General features: G+C 38.9%; 2 protein-coding genes and 1 long non-coding RNA gene across 8 annotated transcripts in view; 2 read left to right on the forward strand and 1 right to left on the reverse strand.

Moving 5' to 3' along the window:
• The window catches only part of INTS7 (integrator complex subunit 7), a 94,850-nt gene extending 76,196 nt beyond the window's left edge, over positions 1 to 18,654 (reverse strand). For 2 of the 3 annotated variants that reach the window (XM_008985260.5, XM_008985259.5), the window contains exons 1-4: positions 18,453 to 18,654; positions 6,627 to 6,756; positions 5,683 to 5,829; positions 2,549 to 2,686 (exon numbers count right to left, since the gene is read on the reverse strand). In XM_008985260.5, coding sequence (XP_008983508.1) covers positions 2,549 to 2,686; positions 5,683 to 5,829; positions 6,627 to 6,756; positions 18,453 to 18,546 — 509 coding nt within the window. In that variant the 5' untranslated portion in view covers positions 18,547 to 18,654. Of the gene's footprint in view, positions 1 to 2,548; positions 2,687 to 5,682; positions 5,830 to 6,626; positions 6,757 to 17,685; positions 17,834 to 18,452 lie in introns of all 3 variants that reach the window. The other variant, XM_078356611.1, reaches the window with a different exon arrangement.
• LOC144580359 (uncharacterized) lies at positions 2,653 to 6,633 on the forward strand. Its single transcript, XR_013529737.1, has 3 exons — positions 2,653 to 2,789; positions 3,119 to 3,217; positions 6,178 to 6,633. It is a non-coding gene; the product is annotated as an uncharacterized LOC144580359 (long non-coding RNA).
• Positions 18,655 to 18,846: 192 nt separating the features above from the next.
• DTL (denticleless E3 ubiquitin protein ligase adapter) overlaps positions 18,847 to 19,541 on the forward strand; it is an 84,787-nt gene continuing 84,092 nt past the window's right edge. For 3 of the 4 annotated variants that reach the window (XM_078356614.1, XM_078356613.1, XM_002760547.6), the window contains exon 1: positions 18,847 to 19,054. In XM_078356614.1, the coding sequence (XP_078212740.1) occupies positions 19,003 to 19,054 (52 nt within the window). In that variant the 5' untranslated portion in view covers positions 18,847 to 19,002. Of the gene's footprint in view, positions 19,055 to 19,090; positions 19,165 to 19,541 lie in introns of those variants that run through there. The other variant, XM_078356615.1, reaches the window with a different exon arrangement.

A 19,541-nucleotide genomic window follows, 5' to 3' on the forward strand; every position in this document is an offset into this window, starting at 1 on the left:
CCTAGGTGTGTAATAGGCTATACCATCTAGATTTGTGTCCTCTACGATGTTTGCACAATGATGAAACTGCCTAACAGTGCATTTCTCAGAATGAACCCTAATAGTTAAGACATGTTACTGAAATTTTTTAAAGTCCTCTCAATACCAGTGACTCTCTCAATAAGAAAAACAAAATGCTATTTTCAAAGGCACGAATAAAAACTGTACTTATTCAGATATTTCTGATCATCAATTACTGCTACATCTATTAATTTTGATCTGTGAAATTAAAAATTACATGCTTTGCATTATCTACTTTTTCAGTAAGAATTCCTGGAATTCTGGAGGTTTCTTAAGAATAGCTGAAGGGGTTGGGCATGGTGGCTCATGCCTATAATTCCAGTGCTTTGGGAGGCCGAGGTGGCAGATCACCTGAGGGCAGGAGTTCAAGACCAGCCTGGCCAACATACTGAAACCCTGTCCCTACTAAAAATACAAAAATTAGCTAGGCATGGTGGCAGTGAGCCAAGACTGCGCCATTGTACTCCAGCCTGGGCAACAAAATTGAAACTCCATCTCAAAAAAAAAAATAGCTGAAGAGTATGTAAATACTTTTTTTTGTAAGACGGAGTTTTGCTCTGTCGCCCAGCTGGAGTGCAGTGGCACGATCTCAGCTCACTGCAACCTCCGCTGCCCAGGCTCAAGCGATTCCCCTGTCTCAAGTCTCCTGAATAGCTGGAACTACAGGCACCTGCCACCACGCCCAGCTAATTTTTTTTTTTGAGACAGAATCTTGTTTTGTCGCCAGACGCCAGGCTGGAGTGCAGTGGCGCGATCTCGGCTCATGCAACCTCCGCTGCCCGGGTTCAAGCAGTTCTCCTGTCTCAGCCTCCTGAGTAGCTAGGACTACAGGTGCACGCCACCACGCCCACCCAGCTAATTTTTATATTTTTAGCAGAGACAGGGTTTCACCATGTTGGTCAGGATGGTCTCGATCTCTTGACCTTGTGATCCGCCCACCTCGGCCTCCCAAAATGCCAGCTAATTTTTTGTATTTTTAGTAGACAGGGTTTCACCATGTTGGCCAAGACGGTCTCAATTTCCTGACCTCGTGATCTACCCACCTCAGCCTCCCAAAGTGCTGAGATTACAGGCATAAGCCACTGTGCCTGTCCACAAATAGTATTTTTTAATGCTAAAATAAAATTTATTATTCACCTGGTTATAAAACTGGAACTTGTTCATGGCAAAATATAGGAAATTAACAAAAAGAAAATAACAATTGTATACCATCTTACTACCCAGAGACAAGATTTTGATATATACCCTTCTAATCTTTTTTTCTATTGCATAAGTACAATTAGGGCATTTTTTTTTAAACAAATCTGTTATATTACATAAGCTATTAGGGTTTTTTGTTTTTTTGGGTTTTTTTTTTTTGAGACAGAGTTTCGCTCCCTCACCAGGCTACAGTGCAGTGGCACGATCTCGGCTCACTGCAACCTCCGCCTCCCAGGTTTAAGCAATTCTCCTTCCTCAGCCTCCCAAGTAGCTGGGACTACAGGGCGCACACCACCACGCCCAGCTAATTTTTGTATTTTTAGAAGAGACAGGGTTTCACCATGTTGGCCAGGATGGTCTCGATCTCTTAACCTCATGAACCACTCACCTCGGCGTCCCAAAGTGCTAGGATTACAGGCATGAGCCACTGGGACCGGCCAGGAATTTTTTTTCTAACAAACCTGATATATTATACCTGCTTCCAAATATGTTTCTAAAAACATTCGTTTTAAGCTGTTACTGTGTTCTACTGTATGATCATATCATAATTTATCTAAGCTCAATGGCAGAAATTTAGGTTGCTTCTTTTGTTGTTACAAGTTAACACTACACCTAGCATCCATACAAATAATTATCAGTATATATTGCTGATATCTTAGAATAAATTCTGGAAGTGAATTTCCTGGGTCAAATATTACCAAAACACATTCCAGAAGGCAATGCTACTTTTCCTATCAGTCAGGGGGATATTATATTTTCTTTTACAGAGGATAACAAGCTAATCAAACATGGTAATAAACCATGGTCAACATTTAATCCTCCCGCCAAAAAAAATACTGTTCTGTAAAACAACAGTGTAAGACGCAACATTCTGAATAGGTTAATACTGGTTTTAATTCAAGTCATTGTCTTTGCCCAACTGCGTACAGCTCTAATGCAAAACAAATCAACATTAGAAGACAGTAAGTACGTAATTTAGTATTACAGATGTATATGTCTGGGAGAAGCTCCTCAGTGACCAAAGCTTCTGCTACCCATTGAAGCCTTCCCCAACTAATCTATGCTGATTACTATTCTGGAAACTCATTTCATTTACAATTAATGCCAACATTTGTACTTACATGTTCTATTTTAAGTATTTAAGTCTTGTTTCCCCAACATAAGGTAAACGTTCTTGGTAAATATACATTTACACTTTCCTGTATCTCTTAGAGTTTATATACATTGATCAGTTATTCCTTCAAAAACTTTTCTTGGGAAGCCAAATTACTAAAAGGCATATGCTTACTTTGACTGTGCAGAGAAGTTTGCGGCAGCAAAAACGGCGGCTTCAACTTCTACATTATCATGTGAATCTAAACTCTGACGAATACTATGATGAGCATTCTTCCTCTCAGGAATTATTGATGCCAGACTTCCCAACATCCTACAGAAACAGAGCAACCCAAGAAGATTGGACATACAATAAAGTCAAGGTCAGAAACGGAAGAGAGAAGGCAGAGCCTGATGATCGAAACTAAGGTTTATAGGTAATTCCATGTAACTCCAGTTAATAAAGCATAACTTTCGGAATCAGTGACTCAAATTTAAACACTTTTACATACTTCAATATTTCAGAAAAATTAAAATGGCTTGTCTAAAAAGCAAAGTTTTTAACAATCATCTTGAAGTACATCCCAGGTACCAAACAGCCCAGAAAGGAAACTTTTGAATTATTAAAGCATCAAAATATCAATTTTCCAATGTTGCATAAAGAAGTCTATTTCAGTAAAATATTAAGAATACAGCATTTTTGCTATTAAGCAGATACACAAAGTAAAAAAAGTAAGACCTCCCAATCTTTTCTTTTCCACATCAGGAAATAGTGGTATGGGGATTTTCAAATGTCCTCAAGATCCGGAAAACAGAGATTGAGGACACCCTGCGGATCACACCAGAAGCCACAAAGGTGTGGAAGGTAAAGCTTGGAAAACACAGCCCACGTTATAATAAAATTACACTTTTAGAAAGGAAACAAATCTATTGTTTGTAATATAAACCACAGAAAACTGTTTGAAAAATCCTTTCAGCAGAAAGGCATAAATTTTAGCAATCTGCAAGGCACTGCAGTAAATGAAACCTACAGTCTTCCTACAACGACAACCTCCTTCAAAGTCAACATCCTAAATAACCTTCCAAAATGACATGTAATCACCTAATTATTTCTTGGAAGTATACTCAATTAAAAATCCTATAAGCGAGATACTAAAAACTAAATATGTAATTTATATTTAATTTGAAAAGTTTTGAAATTATACATTTTTCAAAAGAAAACAGTCTGTTATAGCAGAAAAGATTAGACTAGGGCAATACTGACACGATTGATTAATGACGTATTCCCGCTGCTTCCAGCTTAATTTTTCTCTTCCTAATGAGTATCCCCTCCAAGAATGTTTACAAAACAGGTCCTATAGGGCAAACCTCCTAAGGCCTTGTGTGCCTGAGAGTCTTTTTATTTTACTACTCTTCTAAATGAAAACTGAATTAGATATAAAATCCTTAGCTCAATTTTTCCATTAATACTTTTTGCATCAAGTGTTTCTGTCAAAAAATCTGATTTCGATCTAATTTTTTTTCCCTTTAAAGTCATCCTTCTTTTTGGAAGCTTTCTAGAGATTGCTGGTTTTACTGATAACCGCAATGCTTAAAAAAACTCTTGCCTGAATTGTCATGACTTAAAGAAGGGAAAACGTGCAAAATGAATAACAACCAAATATTAATCTACATTCTTATCAAAATATTCAGGCTATCTCTAAATTATTTATGAATTTCATCCCACCAGTTAAATTCTATTCTTCTCTATTATCTTTTGATATTAAAAAAAAACCACATTTGTGAAAAACAATTCAAACACTACAAAAAAATGGAAATGCCTCTTGTAATCTATAACCAAATAACTCTACCAAAGATAATCACTGTTAACAGTATGTATTCCTCTAGATTTTTTTCTGAGCCTAAACATATATATTAGTATTAACTGACAAAATGGATACTACTTGACTACTTTTTAAAACTTAATATCTTTCTACCTTAGTATGTGTATATTCACAACTCACCTTATTCTTTAAAAGTTATACAGGAGTCCACAAATAACTATTACCATGTTGATTTTTCCTCAATTTTTCATTCTACAAAAATCATACCATAATCATCTATACACACATATTTACCAACTTTAAAAAATTATTTCTTTTAAAAATTCCTATAGGCTTATTTGCTGAAGTAAAGGGTAAAAATATCTTAAGTTTAAATTCTGGGCCGGGTGCAGTGGCTCATGCCTGTAATCCCAACATTTTGGGAGGCCAAGGTGGGGAGATCACCTCATGTCAGGAGTTTGAGAGCAGTCTGCCCAACATGGTGAAACCCCATCTCTACTAAAACTACAAAAATCAGCCAGGTGTGGTGGTGGGTACCTATAATCTCAGCTACTCGGGAACCTGAGACAGTTGAACTGCTTTGACCATAGGAGGCAGAGGTTGCAATAAGCTGAGATCATGCCACTGCACTCCAGCCTGGGTGACAGAGTGAGACTCCATCTCGATCGATTGATCAATAGATTCTATTGAATATAGTTTTCAAAAGATAAAAATCAATTAACTGACTTTAAAATATCACATACTACTCACAGTTTAATCACTCAAAAGGCAAAGAAATGACAAAAGCACTAAATTCTCAACAAGAAGGAAGAACTGATTCCTGGTGTGGAAAAAAGGACAATCAGGGACGATGTGACATCCCGAACTTCCTAGTTAAAAAGATTGTCTGGGCTGGGTAGGTCAGAAATGAACCCTATAATTAGGAAAATGAATTTCAAAAAATATAAAAAGTTATAGTTATGACTCTATTAACAGCAGAGCTAAAAAGAAAATATGGTTCAAGCTGGATATAAGGCTTACTAAATGAAATTCTAACAAAAAAATTTTTTTAAATATGCCAAGAAAGAAAAGAAAAGCTAAAGAAACTATAGTGGTTTTATCTGATGTTCTCCAATGAGATCAAATATGATTGATCACATTAAAAATGGTCACATAATCAAGAAAAACTATAGAAAACAGTAAGTACAAGGTCAGGAAGGCAAAGTTCAAAATGAGCTGAGGCTAAGCTATATTAAGATCCACCAGGTTATTTGACCAGAACATCTACCTACATAGAGATACATTTCAAACACAAGTTAGGCAACAACTTATAAACAAAACAGCAATACACATGTTAACTAAAAAGCATTTACAGATCAGGATGGTTATCACATTTTTTTATTGACTCTTAGTCAAAAAACCAAAACCAACTTCTAATATTCAAAATGAAAAATGTAAATATGTTGCTTTTTTTGTACATAATTACAGTTCACGTAATCTTACAGTGAATTATTACAATATGGTATACCGGAGTGTGATGGCTCTTGCCACAGGATCATTACTATGAATTACAGAAAAAATTCTCTTCACAAATTCATCCACATTTAGAATCTTCTCCAAATGTTTCTCACTTTGTTGGGTAACTTTAAGAACACATAGCCTCAGGAAATTATTTCTAGAAAAAAAACAGAAATAAAATAAATTAGGTCACTTTAGAAAGTAATATTTAATTAGGGACTAAAGCAACACTAGTGATATTAATTTTAGCAACAAGCAAATATTTTTCAATTTTATCATTATTTGTCTCACTACTAAAAGAGTTACCTAAAGTATGTACTTTAGGTAGACACCAAGCATAAGCAATCAGCTATGCTATAATCTTGCTGCAAGACACCAAAATGGCAGTGACACAAGGAGAAGCTCTAGAGCAGAACTAAATCTCCTCAAATTATAACCAAGGCCAGGAAGTCAGATGGTCTTTCTCTTCTCTCGGGCTTATTCCACAACTTCTTTTCTCCTTCAGGTGTGGTACTGTGTACATACGAGCACATGAGTGCACAGAGAATGACAGAAAGCAGCAGAAGAGGGAACGGTAGGGGGAGAAAAAGCAAACAGGTATGTATTCAGTGCTTACATGTTTCAGGTACTTCACAGACATGCATCTCATGCTATATAATAAATTATTAAATTAAATCAAAACTTCTCAAAAACAATCTGTACAAAGCCACATATTTTCCTGAATTATACAGTAAAATATTGATTATCTTAATTTTATTCTGTTCCCCAAATAAATATTCTCTAAATTATACTCATTTTTGCTTTAAATGTCATTAAATCTCATACAGGCATGTGTGTCCACTAACAGTAACTAACAAGGTCAAAGTCCTAACAGGCAAAAAGAAAAAGACCACAATATAAAACAAGAAATACGAACAAAGTATTTTAGAATATTGAGGCTTTAAAAAGACTTACCCAACTCTGAAAACATCAGCTAGCTTTAGAAATGCAGAATTGATAAGAATAGGGAATGGATACTTCTGAAAAAGTCTGGGAAAGCGAACAACTGCTTCACACTGTTCACCAAGTTTGCCAGATCTTAGGCCTGTGAAAAGCATAGAGAGGGAAGAACAGTTTGTATATTTGTGGCTGCAAAGCAAAAATAAGCAAATATTAATTTACTACATAATAAAGAAATAATCACTCTTAAGAAACAGGTAAACTATATTCATTGCTCTTTTAAAAGTAAAAATGGTATATGAAATAGTAATCTGGAAATCACTACTTTTAGATACATAATAATGAAAAAAATGTTTTAAAGATAAGAGTTACGAATATTCAAAGCCATAAAAGAAACCTTAACAAATTTAAAGGGACTGAAATCATACAATTTATGTTTTCCTAATTAAATTAAAAATTGAGGGGGGGGAAATGCAAGTTTAAATAACCCATAGGTGGTTGGACATGGTGGCTCATGCCTGTAATCTCAACACTTTGGGAGGCTGAGACAGGACTGCTTGAGCTCGGGAGTTCATGACCAGCCTGAGCAACATAGTAAGACCTCATCTCTACAAAAATAAAAAATAAAAAAAGTCCAAGTGTGGTGGTATACACCTGTGGACCCAGCTACTGGGGAGTCTGAGGTGGATGGATCACTTGAGCCTGGGAGGTTGAAGCCACAGTGAACTGTAATTGTGTCACTGCACTCCAGCCTGGGCAGCCGTGCAAGACCCCACCTCAAAAAAAATTTTTTTTAATAACAAATAACCCACAGTTGAAGAAATTAGAAAAATATTTTGAACTGAATGAAAATAAAAGCACAATCTATGGGATGCAACTAGAGTAGTGCTTCAAGGAACACTGATAACATTGAAGGCTTATATTAACAAAGAAGAAAGTTCTCAAATCAATGATCTAACAAAGACATCAACATAATTCAATGCAGAAAGGATAATCTTTTAAATATGTGATTCTGGAAAAAACTAGATGAGCATAGGCAAAAAGAATCAACCTCCACCCTTAACTTGTATCATACACAAAAATCAACTCAAAATAAACCACAGACCTAAGTGTAAGAGCTAAAATTATAAACTATGTAGAAGAAGACATAAAGAAAAAATTTATGAACTTGGGTTAGGCAAATAATTCTTAGACTAAAAAAGGCATAAACCATAAAATTTAAAAGTAGTAAGTTAAATTCCATCAAAATTAAAAACTGCTCTTCAAAAGACACTGTTAAGAAGATGAAAAGACAACGCACATACTGAAAGAAAATATTTACAAAACACATATGTGATAAAGAACTTCATCCACAGTTGTTGCAACTCAGTAAGACAAACCAATTTTTTAAATGAACAAGAACTGAAGAGAAATTTCATTGAGGGAAATATAGAGGGCAAGTATAAGCACATGAACAGATGCTCAGCAGTGTCATCAGGGAAATGAAGATTTAAAACTCCAATAAGATACGACTACACATTCACTAGAATGGCAAAAACTTTAGAAAGACTGATGATGTCAAGTGCTAATAAGGATATGGGGTAACTACAACTCTCACATTGTTAGTGGGAATGTAAAACTGTACACGCTTTTGACAACACTCTGGCCCTTTCCTTTTTCATTTTTCTTTTATTTTAGTTTCAGGGGGTACATGTGCAAGTTTGCTAATGGCTATACTGTTAGACACTGAAGTCTGGGGTACAAATGAGCCCATTACCCAGGTAGTAAGCATAGTACGCAATAGGTAGTTTTTCAACTCTTCCCTTCTCCCTTCCTCCCCACTTTTAGAGTCCCCAGAGTCTACTGTTCCCCTCTTTATGTCCATGTGTACCTAATGCTTAGCTCCTACTTGTGAGAACATGCAGTATTTGGTTTTCTGTTCCTACATTAATCTGCTTAGGGTAATGGCCTCCAGCTGCATCCACGTTGCTACAAAAGACATGTTTTCATATTCTATGACTGCATAGTATTCCACAGTGTATATGTACCATATTTTCTTTATCCAATCCATCACTGACAGGCATCTAGGTTGATTCCACATCTTTGATACTGTGAACAGTGCTGAGATAAACACGAGCCCATGTGTCTTTTTGGTAGAATGATTTAGTTTCCCTTGGGTATATATCCAATAATGGGATTACTGGGTCAAATGGCAGTTCTAAGTTCTTTAAGAAATCTCCAAACTGCTTTCCACATTGGCTGAACTAATTTACATTCCCATCAACAGTGTATACATAAGCATCCCCTTTGCTTTACAGCCTCACCAACATGTTATTTTTTGACTTTTCAATAATGGCCATTTTGACTGGTATGAGATGGCATCTCACTATAGTTTTAATTTGCATTTATCTGATGATTACTGATGCTGACCATTTTTTCATGTTTGTTGGCTGCTTGTATATTTTTTTCCATGTTTGTTGCTTGAATATCTCCTTTTGAGAATGTCTGTTCATGTCGCTTTTTAATAGGGTTTTTTTTTTTTTGCTTGTTGAATTGTTTATGGTCCTTATAGAGTCTGGATATTACACCTTTGTCAGATGCAGAGTTTGCAAATATTTTTTCCCATTCTGCAGGCTGTCTGCTTACTCTGTTGATAGTTTCTTCCGCTGCCCAGATGCTCTTGTTTAATTAGGTCCCACTTGTCAATTTTTGGTTTTGTTGCAACTGCTTTTGAGGACTTAAGTCATAAATTCTTTCCCAAGGCTTATGTCAAGAATGGTGCTTCCTAGGTTCTCTTCTAGGATTCTTATAGTTTGAGGTCTTACATTTGAATATTTAATCTACCTTGAGTTAATTTTTATTTATGGTGAAAGCTAGGGGTCCAGTTTCATTCTTCTGCATAGGGCTAGCCAGCTATCCTCACATCATTTATTGTACAGGGAGTCCTCTTCCCATTGCTTATTTTTATGCACTTTGTTGAAGATCAGATGGCTGTAGGTGTGCAGCTTTATCTCTGGGTTCTCTATTCAGCTGGTCTATGTGTCTGTGTGGGTACCAGTTCCATGCTGCTTTGGTTACTGTGGCCTTATACAGTAGTTTGAAATTGGGTAATGTGTGCCTTCAGTTTTGTTATTTTGCTTAGGATTGGTTTGGCTATTTAGGCTCCTTTTTGGTTCCATATGAATTTTAGAAGTTTTTTTATAATTCTGTGAAAAATGATGTTGGTAGTTTGATAGTAATAGCACTCTGTAGATCGCTTTGGGTAGCTCTCCTTAGGAAAGAGGAAGTGAGAAGTCAGGCTGGCTCTGAAGGATAGGAGCTAAGGTAAAAAGAAGGAAGAAGTGTTTTAAAGGCCTATTATTTAGGTGACAACCCTGGGTTGGGGTAGTATGATACTTATCTTCCTTGCTCTAGGCCAATTTTGTAAGCGCAGGAAAATAGAAGCTCAGCACATTCTGGTTCTAGTCTAAGAGGGGTTAGACATTTTATTTCTGTTGCTTGCTACAGGAAGAATGCCCTGATCCTAAGACCACTAACCATAAGAATACTACTGTAGGCCAAGAGACAAGATTAAGAAGGAGGAATGTAACTGCCATATCTATATTTTTTATTCTTCCACACACACACAAAAAAGATCTCTCTTCCTTTTCTGTGCCTAGACAGCGCTTAACTCAGTGGCAACATGCATGTAGACCAGGGGAACTAAAATAGGCCGTAAATCATTTATTCATTCAAAATTCATTTGGCAGTAATAAAGCATTCATTATTCTAATCTTATTTTGCACTTAACATGTGCAGAGCATTTTGCTAGGCTACTGGTTTTCAGCTTGGTTCTTCATCAGAAACGTGTTAAGTTTTTCAAAAATATCTATACTAGGTGTTCTACTCCAAACCTACTAAATACATGACGCAGAAGTCCAGGCATGTTTAACTGCTTTGAAAAGGTTGGAACCTAGATTTTTTTTTCTTCTTTTTGAGACAGAGTCTCACTCTGTTGCCCAGGCTGGAATGCAATGGTGCGACGTCAGCTCACTGCAACATCTGCCTTCTGGTTCAAGATTCTTGTGACTCAGCCTGCGGAGTAACTGGGATTATAGGCGTGCAGCACCAGACCCAGCTAATTTTTGCATTTTTAGTAAAGACAGGATTTCACCATGTTGGCCAGGCTGGTCTCAAACTCCCAACCTCAGGTGATCCTCCCGCCTCAGCCTCCCAAAGTGCTAGGACTATAGGTATGAGCCACTGCACCCGGCCGGCACCTAGATTCTCAAGTTAACTTCTGCCACTTGATAACTTATTTCACTAGCCTGCCCACACTGATTATACTGGAGTTAGAAAACTACTAGGCTGCTGAATTTGGTCCTCAGAATGCTTCTATCTGACAGGCACAATGTTTTCAAAGATTTGGAACACACTGTCAAGTTTTACAAATCATAGTTCACATAAAACCCCAGGATCTCTTGTTTTAGAAAAGTAAAAGATCTGAAATGTTACCGAAGAATGTAGCAGTGCCTGATCAAAGAAACCTAGTAGTACTGCAGAAACATTACAGTACTGCAGGTCCGTGTTGAAGGTCTGTATAGGTTTGGCCACCATTTATGATGATGGCCATGTATTCCACTGTATGACTTTCAGCAGCAATTTTTGACTGCCTTTGGGAATACATGAGTAGAATGGAACCCTAGATGAGAATTTAAAGTACTGGTAAGAAAGTAAATGAAGTCAATAAAATAAGAGACCAAGAAATCTAAGCTAAATAAAGAAGTAAAACAGGTATAGAAAAGTAGAGTGGTGATATATTAAGGTCTGAATGAAAATAAAGACTAGCCAAAATAGCAGTTAATCATAATGATAATGACGATACAGATGAAGTGCTTATTCTGTGCCAGTCACTCTATTAAGCACTTTACATGTATTAAAGTCTCACTAAAAATCACATAAATTAGATACCATTATCTTCCCCATTTGAAAGGTGAGGAAACAGGCACAGACCAGTTAAGCAATTTGCCTAAGAAACAACAATGCTAATAAATGGCAAAGTTGGGATTCAAATTCTAGCAATGTGGCTCCAGAAGCTATAGTGCTAACCATTATGCTAATACACATCTCTAGCAAGCAACTAGAAAGAAAGAGATTAAGATTCAAGAATGAGGCATTTAAATTAGTTATTAAATGGTGAAATTCTGAGATGACAAATTCTAGGGAATTAAAGAGGAATGCCATAAATTATGGTACACTTGGGGTTTGGGATATATATTAATCAAGTTTTCAAAACAACGCAAATCTCCAAGTAGCATATACCAGCAGTTCTTAGCTGCAAGCAACAGAAGCTAACTCTGGCTTATTAAGCAGAAAATACATTTATTAAAAGCCTAAGAAACATTTTAAGGCTAAATTTCTAGGAACACCTAATATCACACTACCAAACCAATTGGATGGAGGAACCCTGCCTTTGATAAGAAACACCAGATGCAACAATTAGCCCTGTTGTCATCTAGGAATATTGTAGCCATTGTTGTTGCTACTGTACACTAGAAATACCTCTCCTGCCAGGGCAAAACTGTCAGTGGACACTTCAACTCTTCTTTCTTGTATGTCTAACTTCTAAATCACAGTGTGAAGAAGGTGTGCCTGACTGGCAGAGCCTAAGTCAGATCCTGCACTCTTGCAAGGGAAACTAGAAAATGAGTTTCTGCTTCTACCTTGACAGAGTTCATGATGTGGGACATTCCTTTTCTTTTTTTTTTTTTTTTTTGAGACGGAGTTTCGCTCTTGTTACCCAGGCTGGAGTGCAATGGCGCGATCTCGGCTCACCGCAACCTCCGCCTCCTGGGTTCAGGCAATTGTCCTGCCTCAGCCTCCTGAGTAGCTGGGACTACAGGCACATGCCACCATGCCCAGGTAATTTTTTTATGTTTTTAGTAGAGACGGGGTTTCACCATGTTGACTAGGATGGTCTCGATCTCTTGACCTCGTGATCCACCCGCCTCGGCCTCCCAAAGTGCTGGGATTACAGGCTTGAGCCACCGCCCGGCCGATGTGGGACATTTCTTAAGCAAAAAAAGTGTTCAAAAGATATTAAGCAACCATCGACATAACTAAAGTCCACTACAAAGAACACCACAAATAAAGCATTACCAAACTAACACAATTTAGGAGAATTTGTGAGATACATTTGTTTTAGCTAAGAGATGAAGATTATTCAAAATTGAACCATAACACCTACATATCTTAAAGTCTACACATTAACAAAATGTGTGGGCAGGGGGCAGAAGATGGGTAGAAATATGAACACAAGCATGCAACCCACAGCTTAAAAAACTGATGATGAGGGCCGGGCGCGGTGGCTCACGCCTGTAATCCCAGCACTTTGGGAGGCCAAGGTAGGTGGATCACAAGGTCAAGAGATCGAGACCATCCTGGTCAACATGGTGAAACCCCATCTCTACTAAAAATAAAAAAAATTAGCTGGGCATGGTGGTGCGTGCCTGTAATCCCAGCTACTCAGGAGGCTGAGGCAGGAGAATGGCCTGAACCCAGGAGGCGGAGGTTGCAGTGAGCCGAGATCGCGCCATTACACTCCAGTCTGGGTAACAATAGCGAAACTCCGTCTCAAAAAAAAAAACAACTAATGATGGCAAAGCCTTAATTTATATTTAAAAAGCAGAAATAGAAACAAGTAAAATGACAGTAAAAACTAATGATGCATTAATAAGGCAGCATCTATTCACCAAATTTCAGAAAACGTCTGTAACTGCATATAGTGAGATGTATGCAATGCTATCCAGCATGTACATGTGAGAATACTAATTTATAAGCCTAAACAAATTTGAGTTTATAAATACCAATTTCTAGGAATATTTAATAACTCACTTTGCAAATTTCAAGACAGTAGATCTTAGTTATATAAAGAATGAGTCTGTGGGTTTCAGTAAAAATTGAAGAAGGCCCTTGAATTTTTGGATTAGTTCATAGCCCATCAGGGAATTCCAAATCAGGCTGCTGGTTTTTAATGTGGCATTAAGTTGCCCAGTGTCTCACCTTAGCCTGAATTCTACATGACTTTTTTTTTGAGACAGAGTTTCACTCTTTGACGCCCAGGTTGGAGTGCAATGGCATAATCTAGGCTCACTGCAACCTCTGCTTCCCGGGTTCAACTGACTCTCCTGTCTCAGCCTCCCAAGTATCTAGGATTACAAGTGCCTGCCACCACACTCGGCTAATTTTTGTATTTTTTTTTTAATTTTTATTTTTTATTGCATTTTAGGTTTTGGGATACATGTGCAGAACATGCAAGACAGTTGCGTAGGTACACACATGGCAGTGTGTTTTGCTTGCTTTCTAATTTTTGTATTTTTAGTAGAGATGAGGTTTCACCATGTTGGCCAGGCTGGTCTCGAAATCCTGACCTTGGGTGATCCGCTCGCCTCAGCCTCCCAAAGTGCTAGGTGTGAGCCACCAGACCCGGCCTAATTCTACATAATTTAGGTCCACTTCTCAGCACTCTCAGACTAAGTGTGCTCTGGCAGCAGAGATTCTCAGGAGAAATAATTTGACTCAGTGTGGGTCACATGACTACTTCTGAATCAGTCAGTTACGGCATGGAATTAGTAACCTGGAACAAATCAGGTTGCTTAGGCCTTTCTCTTTAGGAGGGGCTATGAAGATACTTCCCCAAAGGTCTCATATTTGTTTATTGCAACACCAACAACATCTGAGCCATATCAACAATGTAAAACCAATCTGTGGTCTTTTTTGACAATCTTTTTTGATAGTCTGAGAATTCAGGTATTTTGGAATACAGGTGAGGTGATAGTGTCTAAGGGGAAAATTCGTGTAGAGATAGTTGTCCTCATTCACATTGTTTCTCTATTTCATAACTAAATTTTTCATTAAGCACACCATTAAGCTTTTCATATAGCATTACATTCACCAGCATCTCTAGTAGCAACTCTACCCTCTACATTTCCTCCCTTCCCATTGCATCAGCTTCAAGAAAGGGTATGAGACTCACCTCTCTCTTCCCCATTGCTTTTACCTCATCCTTTCCAAGGTCAACACTGCAGAAAGCAGATAGGCTAAACAATGTTATTTAGGGACTCCTCTTTTCCCAGGGGGAAGGAGATCTTGCATACATTTTCCCAAATCATCAGGATAACCTCCCACCAGCTGATCCAAAAATGTTAAGACTAAGAAGTTATATTGGTGAAAAAGTTATACTAATTTTTGTGAGATGCATCCTTTATATTGCCAATTGTGTGTAATGATTATACCATGAAATGCATCAGATAAACACAAGCTGTAATGTATCTGATTATGACACTTAACTCCACTTATGTATGCTCAGCCTTACAGAAGCTCAGTTGGCATGGCCATCAGCCTACAACTTTCAATGTCTTCCCATTGCACTCTGCATAAAATTCAACTTCTTGTCTTGACTAACAGCGGCCACATTTGATCTAGCATAGTCTATCCCCTTACATTTGTATGCAAGCTCCTTAAAGATGTCTTGTTTGCCAATATAGCCCCTGGTCTGAGAACAGAGCTTAACACAATGCAGGTGGTCAGTATATATTTGTAGAGAAATGACTGGCTATCATATAAATGATTATTCTCCTGTTACTAACTACATCCAAAAGTAATAGAATTTAGTCAGCTTCAAAATAGTGTTCACTTATTCCTATAGAGATCAGAAACAATCAACTTACTGCCAGTGCTTGCTCAGCAGACTCAGAATGAAGTACCATAGGTTATAAATATATAACAGGTTATGGATGGCAGCATTTTCCAAGTGGGTTTCTAAGGATACCAGTGCCACAAAATATTTCTTTAAAATAGAGTTTGAAGGGTTACATCTTATACATAACTGCCTACGCATCTCCATTTGGATGTCTAAGAGACTTCTCAAATTTAACATGTCCAAACGGATTTGATTTCAGTAAACAGCAATACATACACCCTCCCAGTAGCTCAGACCAAAAACTTCTTAAGTTTTCTTGAACACTTATTCTTACATCCTCATCTAACTCATTCGCAAATCTTGTTGGCTCTACCTTGAAAATGTATGGAGAATCTCAGCACTTCACACATTTTCAGTGTCACCACCGTGGTCCAAGTTGCTATTTTCTTTTCCCTGGACTGTTACAGTTGCATTCTCGTTGGCCTCCCTACTTCCGTCCCTGGCCCTCCCCACTGCTGTCTATTCTCAACACAGTAGCCAGACTGATCCTTTTCAAAGGGGTAAGATCATCTCACACCCCTGCTGAAAATCCTCCATGGTCTCCTATCTCACTCACAATGAAAGTCAGTCTTTTCGATGGCTTGCATGGCCCTACCTGAACTGGACTCTGGTTATCTTTTTACACTCATTGCCTATACTTTGCTCCAGATAACAGCATGCAAAGCAGGTTTCCACTTCAGGGCCTTTGCACTTGCTGTTCCTCCACTTGATTGAGAAGGCCTTTCTTGACTATCCTTCATAACAAGAAATCAACTTCAGCCCCAGATCACTTTTCTCCAGTGCCCTTCATTGCTTCATTTCCCTTTATAATATGTATCACGAACTGTCACATGTTTGCTGTATTTGCTGAGTGTCTGCGCCTGCTGTCTAGAATGTAAGCTCTATAAGGGCAGGAGCTTTGTTTTGTTTCATTAACTACCATGTTCCTAGTACAAAGCCATGTATCTGAGAGTGTGTGCAGAGGTGGGGGAGATATTTCAAAAACAGTATTCCTTGGAGTTTGGGAATGAAAAGAGAATTGAAACTTGGAGCCTTCTGACCTTTAGCTCACAAAACAGAAATACTTTAACAGGTAAAAGATGAAATGACTCAATATTTAAAATACTTGGCTATATTCTAAATGAAACTGGCTATAACTTAATTTCCTAACAGCTTTAAAAGGTACTGTATCATGAGGTGAAAAAGAAGAATTTATCTTTCTGAGCCTGAGATTCATTTGTAAAATACTCCAGCAGGGCATTGCTGGGAGGAGTGAAAATGATCACTTACTTTGTGTCTAGGATTGAAACCTGATATCTTTCTTACAGATATAAAATATTTTCATTTCAACTTTTCTTTTAAAAGGAAAAATTGTGGTCTTTTTCTTACAACTGCAAAATTCTAGGGATTAAACAATTCTAGACTCCTCTTCAGTGCCATATCTGATCCCTGTTCCACAACCACTATACTACTGTCAGCATGGGATAAGCTCAGCTGGACCAGAATGGCAGAAAATGTCCTTAGAACTGGTAGGGATATTAGATGTTATCCTGACCTGTAATTTTCACTGAGGAATAAGAAAGAAATGTATCAGAATGAAGAGTGTTTGAAAAACACATTTAATATTACAATTTTATTTTTCAGAGGAGAAAAACCCTTCAGATTTGGTAAGAGGAAGAAAAGCTCAATATCATTTTCTTGGTTGATAAGGTGTACTAAAGATACAGAGACTCAACCAAGAGAATATCCCATTAGGGCGTTGTGACATTTTTGTGTTTATCAAAAGGAAGTAAAAGCTTTTTTAAGAGCCTGAGAAATTCTTATTTAAACTAACCCACTAAAAATGTTTACAGTTTAAAAAATAAAACAAACAGAAAAAGAGTCTCAAAAAGTTAACAGACATGTCCAACTCAGAAAACTGGGAAGTGGCTCAAAGGGGACTTAAAGACACATCCTTCTCAGTTCTAGTCCAGATCTCCAACATGATACACTGGCTACGGTTAATCAAGATTTACTTGTATACCAGCTGCCAAAAAGGTTCGCATACAATAAAAATCCTTAATAGGAAACAAAGGTTTCATATTACTACTCGAGTTGTTCACTGACAAATTTCAGACCTTGCCTCCCATATCCATATCAAAGAAGGAAGGTATATCTCTTCCGCATTTACTAAATGCTTCTTTGGCATACCATTGAGTCACTTAATACAACAATTCTGCCAGCTCAGTGGTACTGTACCCTCTTTGCAGACGATAAACCGAGGCCACATGAAGTTAATCATAAAATTAGCGGCATTGAAATTTAACTCAGTGTAACCCGAAATCTCCTTCTACACCAAGCTGCTCCCTGTAAGAAAACAGAACCCCTGGAACTTGCCTGCAGAGAATGAGCAGGGCCCTTACTTTCTGTGTGACCTTGGCCGTATTTAGTCTGCCTTGTAAACCGTAGGTACCAGGACTACGGCAATCAAATGAATCGCTGTAAAGTCGGTGCAAGATCACTATTCAGCACATTTGATGAAGACCTGGTATCAAATGAACAGACTGAAAACCAACTTCACAATTTCTTTGTAGTGTTTCTTAAACCCTAGCTACTGTCACTACTTAGAAAATCGGGGGGCTTTGGGAGGCCGAGGCGGGCGGATTACGAGGTCAGGAGTTCAAGACCAGACTGGCCAACATGGTGAAACCCCATCTCTACTAAAAAATACAAAAATTAGCAGGCATGGTGGCTGGTGCCTGTAATCCCAGCTACTTGGGAGGCTGAGGTAGGAAAACTGCTTGAACCAGGACCAGGGAGGAAGTTGCAGTGAGCCGAGATCTCGCCACTGCACTCCAGCCGGAGCTACAGAGCGAGACTCCATCTCAAAGAAGAAAAAAAGAAAATCGAGGACTGTTCTCTCCAGTGGTCGAAACGGGCCCCTCACTAGAGTTCACTACTAGGTTAGCCGGTGTAAGGCCAATCAGACAATCCTGCAAATTTCCTGCAACATCCCGAAAGGGTCAAAGTCCACGCCCCAGAAAAAGCACTTCTCGCCCAGCAAAGAAGTGCGCATGCGCTTTCCCGGCCTCTCCCAAGGCTACCACCTGGTGGCGCCACTTTCCCCCATGCCGTTTCACCACTCAGCGCGCTCTTTCGAATACCTTTGTCCAATTCCATAAGGGCAGAGTTGGCATCCAGTTCCTGTTCGCCATAGCCGGCATCTGCCAGGAATGACTTAGTTGAGTTTGATGCCATGACCTGAACAGTTACTCGACTAGCCTAGTCAGAAAGATTGCAAATTCAGCCCCAGGACCGCCATCTTCTCCCGCCGCCTTCTTGCTGGTTTTTCCTCCGCGCGCTGTCAAGCCCTGTTACGCATGCGCCCTGGTCACCCCGCGGTTCGCCGACGCCTCTGCTGCCCCGTGCGCAGGCGCTCACGGAGCTCCGGGCCTCCTGGTTCCCGCGGCTGGGAGAAAAGGAGGCGGGGATCCGACAGGGGAAGTGACTCTAAGGCGCCCCGACGCCGCTCGGAAGCCAATCAAAGAGCGTGACGTCAGTTTGGCGCGGAGTTTGGCGGCCGGGGCTTCTTACAGTGGCGGGAGTTGGAGGCGATAACGAGTCGTGTTTTGAGAGGCGAAAGCTACGATTTCTGCTGGACTTGGAGGCATTTTTGCGACTTTTCTCTCAGCTTAGCCTTTTCCTCCGGCCCTGATGCTCTTCAATTCGGTGCTCCGCCAACCCCAGCTTGGCGTCCTGAGAAATGGTGAGTTAACGGTCCCAACCGCTGCTCGCGGCTGGCGGAATTCAGCTCCCACACGCCACCTCCTACCAGGGCCGACTCCAGCTCAGCTTCTGAGTTCTGTAATGGCAAGGGTAAATTAATGTTAACGGGGGCTACTGAGGAAAGCTGTGCACTTTTAGTCATAATCGAGGTTTTAAAATCGAAACGTAGGTAGGGATGTTGAAATAACTGCCTTGCAAGGCCCTTTGCAGCTGATACCTACATTGAGCGTTAACTGGAAAATGCATGCATTTGTGTGTGTATGTTTCTCTCAACAATTATTTGAGATGGCCAAAACTGATACTCATTGATTAATTCATTTGTTTGTTGTAGAACCTTAGTGAGCCCAGCTATTTGCTATGGATATGTATCAGTGAATATGACCCGCTCTTAAGAAACTCAGTCAAGCAGAGGATATCTGCTTCTAACAGGATCAAAATCTTTTTTTCCACGTTTACTACATCGTCAT

The sequence above is a fragment of the Callithrix jacchus genome, chromosome 19 (assembly GCF_049354715.1).
Source record: "Callithrix jacchus isolate 240 chromosome 19, calJac240_pri, whole genome shotgun sequence".
NCBI lineage: Eukaryota > Metazoa > Chordata > Mammalia > Primates > Cebidae > Callithrix > Callithrix jacchus.